The sequence below is a fragment of the Micromys minutus genome (genome assembly GCF_963924665.1).
Source record: "Micromys minutus genome assembly, chromosome: 12".
Lineage (NCBI taxonomy): Eukaryota > Metazoa > Chordata > Mammalia > Rodentia > Muridae > Micromys > Micromys minutus.
The window spans coordinates 37,744,507-37,749,475 of record NC_137981.1 but is presented as its reverse complement, the minus strand read 5'-3'; the positions used below and the strand labels follow the sequence as shown (position 1 = coordinate 37,749,475).

Sequence of the window (4,969 nt, the reverse complement as noted above, 5' to 3'; positions counted from 1 at the left end):
CACCGAAAAATAACATTTTATATGCTTTCGAATTTGTGTGTAGATGTATTCTTTAAATTTTTATTTTCTTACTTGCCTAAGTGTTTGCCTGCGTGTATGTCTCTGCACAACATGCAAGCCTCGTCCCTGTGGAGGCCAGAAGAGGGTGTCGATCCCCAAGAACTGTGGTGAACTGCCAAATGGTTGCTGGGCATCAAACCCGGATCCTCTGGATGAGCAGCCATTGAGCCTAGATATATTCTCGTGTATGGCAGTTAAATAAAGGTTAACATTTTAGTAGTCGTTGCTGCAGATCAAACCTAGGGCTTCATGCGTGGTAGAGACATGCTCTACCACAGAGACGTATCCTCGGCCCAAAAGTATGGTTTTGTTTTTGTTTTTTTGTTATGGAATGAGGAAAGTGGGAGCAAAGGTCATCCTCTTGGTAACCAGAGGTGGTGTTCTTTTGAAGAAGCTAAATCCCAGAAGGGCGTGAGATGATTTAAGACTTTGCTGTTTTTCCTTCTCTTTCACTTGTTCAGTTTGTGGTCTATGGAAAAAGACTCATCATGAAACTGAACTGGAATCTGCACACGCCTGGGGGCTGCTTCAGTGAGGGACTGAGTGAGGATAAGGAAGCCAAGCCTGAAGCTCCTGAGCTGGGATGTCTTCTCCTCCCACGGTACTAGGCCAGCCTGTCACTGCCCTGGACCCAGTCCCCTGTGTGGTCTGTATCTCGCCACTGTAAGGGAGAAGTTTCCCTGGAGGAAATGAATTTTCATGCCTTTATTCAGACTTCCTTTTTTCTGTTCTATGACCCAAATTTTAGAAAACGAGAATGGGATGGGAAAGATCTTTGTGTGTGATGATAAAATATTAAGTTTAGATTTCCAGGGGTGACACCACTGGGAAAATGTGCAGAAGAAACTATCAGAGGGTCAGTTGGGAAGAGTGGCTGGGGCAAGTCTTAACTTCAGATAATGGCACCAACTGATGGCTAAAAGGCAAAAGACCCAACGACCCTCAGAGCCCCACAGCATCAGGCAGAAGTTTCTGGAAATGAAAAGTTCGAAGCACTGAATTTCCTTTTGACCCATAAAGGTCACTTCAGGAAAACCTAAATGTGTTTGTCTAGAGTCTTTGGATGATAATATGTGCAGGGCCTGCCCTGGCAGCTTGCCTTCCTTCACCAGGATGAAACACAGAGATCACTTGGGAAAAGGGACTTGAAGTTTCTTTACATCCTGCAGTCAAAAAACAGTTCAGGGTCTGTGTACACTGCCGGTCCATGCTATAAAGGGGTGTGTTTGCGAGCCCATGTATCCCAGTCTGAAATCACTGATAGAAAGTGGAGTGCTTGGGCTCCTGGTTAATTGCTTGCTTTTTGATAAACCTGCTTAAAAAAAAAAAAAAAAACTTTTAAAGATGGGGGATGTTAAAAGGAGCAATTGCAACATTGAACTTCATTTTCCCGGTGTAAGTTGGGTAGGGAGGCCTTGCTATGAACCAGGGTTATTTGGAGATATGCTAGGATACTGAAAATGGCAGGTAAGTTGGCATGGGGCACTTATCCACTCACATGCACAAATGAACATGCATGCATGAACACACACACACACACACACACACACACACACACACACAACAGATTACAGAACAGGATAGAGCGGCTAACAGCTGAGGCCATGATTAGCAAAACCGGGCAATAATTTCTAGCAAATGTACTTGTTACCAGAGTCTGGTTCAAGGTCAGTTAGCTTTGGTAATGAGAATAGAAAAGAGGCCTACTCCCTAGCAGGGTGGTGGTGGTACCACTTTAATTCCAGCACTTGGGAGGCAGATACAGGTGGATCTCTGAGTTCAAAGCCAGGGTGGTCTACAGAGCTAGTTCCAGGACAGCCAGGGATACAGAGTAACCCTGTCTAAATCAATCAATCTTAAAAGTAGCCCACTCGTGCCCTAGCTTTTGTTTCCCCTTTTGTCAATTTTTAGTCCTCAATGGCGATATAACATACATCAGTACATTGTAAAAAATAAAAATGCACATATTTTCTCATAATAAAGCTGGGACAGAATTCTAATGTGGAATTTCAAAACAAACTATAAGAATTATTCACTTTTTTGTTGTTTATATTTATTTTTAGCCTTTTAAATTTAATTAAGACACTAAAATGTTGCCTAACAAGAAGAAACATTTTATCTGAGCTTCTGTATGTGTGTCTGTGTGCATGCAGGCCAACTAGCCTCCATGTGTGGAGGTCAGAGGTCAGCCTCAGGTGTTCTTCTCAGGAGCCATCCACATGGTTTTCTGAGAAAGGATCTCACTGACCGGGACAGCTGGCACTCAGGAGGAGGAAAAGGAGGATCAAGGGCTTGTCAATAGGACGAACATGAACAGGAAGCAAAAGTCTAAATTTCAAATAAAAAAATCAATTTCCTTCATGTGTCCCAACAACAGAAAAATTGAGGCCATTCCGGCCATAAGAGACTCTCAATAAAAAAACAAAGTAAACATGGGGCTGGAGAGATGGCTCAGTAGTTAAGAACGCTGACTGCTCTTTAGAGGTCCTGAGTTCAAATCCCAGCAACCATCTGTAATGGGATCTGATGCCCTCTTCTGGTGTGTCTGAAGACAGCTACAGTGTACTTATATATAATAGATAAATAAATCTTAAAAAAAAAAAAAAAAAAGTAAATGTGACTGTGACATGGAACAGAAGGGAATTAAAGGGGACCAAGAGAGGGCAATGAGGACAAACAAAGAAATTCCGCATCTCCCTGCATGCGGAGCTGAGACCTAAATGTATATGCATGAGACAGGAAATGGGGCAGCCTAGTGTGGAGGAGACAGAGGAGGCAGTGAGGAGGCAGAAGCCAAGCGAGATACCCAGGTCTGCATGCCAATGTCTTTAATTGGTTACTTAAAGAATACTAAGTTCTTTACCCTGAATGAGGAGCCTGTGTGGAATGCCACAGACTCCCTTATGTCTCAGCGCTTTCTATCTCATTAAAACGTGAATGAAATGGGACTTAGCCAACTTAGAATTCTGACCAGAGGAGGAACATACCTAAGGGAGAAACTGAATATTCAGAATTACACCAACAGCGGTGTTTTATTAAACTACAAGGGAGCCCCTGTCTCGGAAAAAATTTAAAGCAAACCAAACAAGCTCATGTGACCTGTGTCCAGGTCACAGGACTTGGGAGGGGGCGGCACTGGGACACTCTTAGGAAGAGTCCCTGTGCATTCAGTGAGAAGGGCAGCCGATGTGCACACTAGTCCTTCACTGGCTCACTCAGGGATTGTCATCAGTGTTGTGAGGCAGCCGCACACCCATACTGTGGAGCAGATTGGAAGCTGGTCCTGCCAGGCCAGCTTGGGAGCTGTAGGATTCCAGTATATTTGAAACCAGGTTCAGGTCTACGTCCACTGCTTCAACAGCACAATCTCCTGCACCAGAATCTTCCTCATCTGAATTATCATTTGCAGTCTCGGATGGAGGGTCCTTATTCTAGAGAGAAGGAGGGAGGGAAGGAGGAAGGGAGAAAGAACAACATGAGAAAGTGATAGTAACCCTTTAAGTTACATGTTGGTTAAAGTAAAATGCATTAATTTGGTAATAATATGTATTTGAATTCCAAATTAAAAATGAAATTTCCAATCCTTAGTGACACAAAGTCAAAATGAGTTTTAATAACATAATTTAATACACATATTAACACTTGGCTCCACCAGGCATGGTGGCTCAGGCATGGTGACACATGCCTGTAATCCCAGTACTTGGGAGGTAGAAGCCAGAGATCAGTCACCCTCAGCGACACAAGGAGCCTAAGGACAGGTGAGCTGAGACTGTGGGCATGTACAGTCTGTCCCTTTCAAGACTTCCCAAAACAGACCATCTCAGCACTTTCTCCATTTTGCTTAATAAAGACCTTTCTTATGTCAAGATCCTTCATTATTATATCAAGATCCTTTTTTTTTTTTTTTTTTTTGGAGACAGATCTGTGTATCCCTGGCTGCCCAAGAACTCACTCTATAGACCCAGGCTAGCCTCAAACGCACAGAGATCTGCCTGCCTCTGCCTCCTGAGTACTGGGACGTAAAGGTGTGTGCCACCACACTTAGCTTCTTTAAAAATATTTTAAAGGTTCATTTCCTTCCGCCCCTCTGTGGTGTGTGTGTGTGTGTGTGTGTGTGTGTGTGTGTATAGTTGCTATTTACATGATTATATAGAAATTAGAGGTCAGGAGACAGGAGAGTTGGTTTTCTTCTTCTGCCATGTGGATTCCAGAGATTGAACCCAGGTTGTCAGGCGCCCTGAGTTATCACTCTTCAGACATACACACAAACACATACACCACACTAACCACACACACACACACACATACACACACACTACAGATGAACAAAAGAAGAAAAGATCCATTTATAATGGCATTAGTGGTAATAATCACATGCTAATTTAAGTACATAATGATTCTTTACTTAAATCCATAAAAAACATAAGTACAGGAGCGGGAGGGATGGCTCGGAGCTTAGAGCATCTGTGTGCCATTGTGAAGAGCTGCTATACCCAAGAAACAAGCCAGGTGTCCTGCAAACAGCTGCTACTCTGCGCTAAGGGAGTCAATGACTTTTCTCACCTCACATCTGCACAGTGATATGCACTTTCATACACATGTGCATATATACTATACACACACACACACACACACACACACACACAGAGAGAGAGAGAGAGAGAGAGAGAGAGAGAGAGAATAAATCTTATGAGGTGGAGAAGGCTCAGCAGTTGGGAACACTGTCTGATGATCCAGAGGGCCCAGGATTGATTCTCTGCACCTACTTGATAGCTTACAACTGAAGTAATTCCAGTTCCATCTGTAACTTCAGTCCTAGAAAAGCTGATGCCTCTTCTGGCCTCCAAGGGCACCAAGAATACACATGGTACACAGATATACATGCACACAAAACACTTATAGATATACT

General features: G+C 43.3%; 1 protein-coding gene across 1 annotated transcript in view; it reads right to left on the bottom strand.

The window, feature by feature from the left end:
• Nucleotides 1-1,806: 1,806 nt before the first annotated feature.
• The window catches only part of ECD (ecdysoneless cell cycle regulator), a 32,802-nt gene continuing 29,639 nt past the window's right edge, over nt 1,807-4,969 (bottom strand). Inside the window, exon 14 of the mRNA XM_080926719.1 lies at nt 1,807-3,491. Within this exon, the coding sequence (XP_080782845.1) occupies nt 3,276-3,491 (216 nt within the window). The 3' untranslated portion in view covers nt 1,807-3,275. The remainder of the gene's footprint in view (nt 3,492-4,969) is intronic.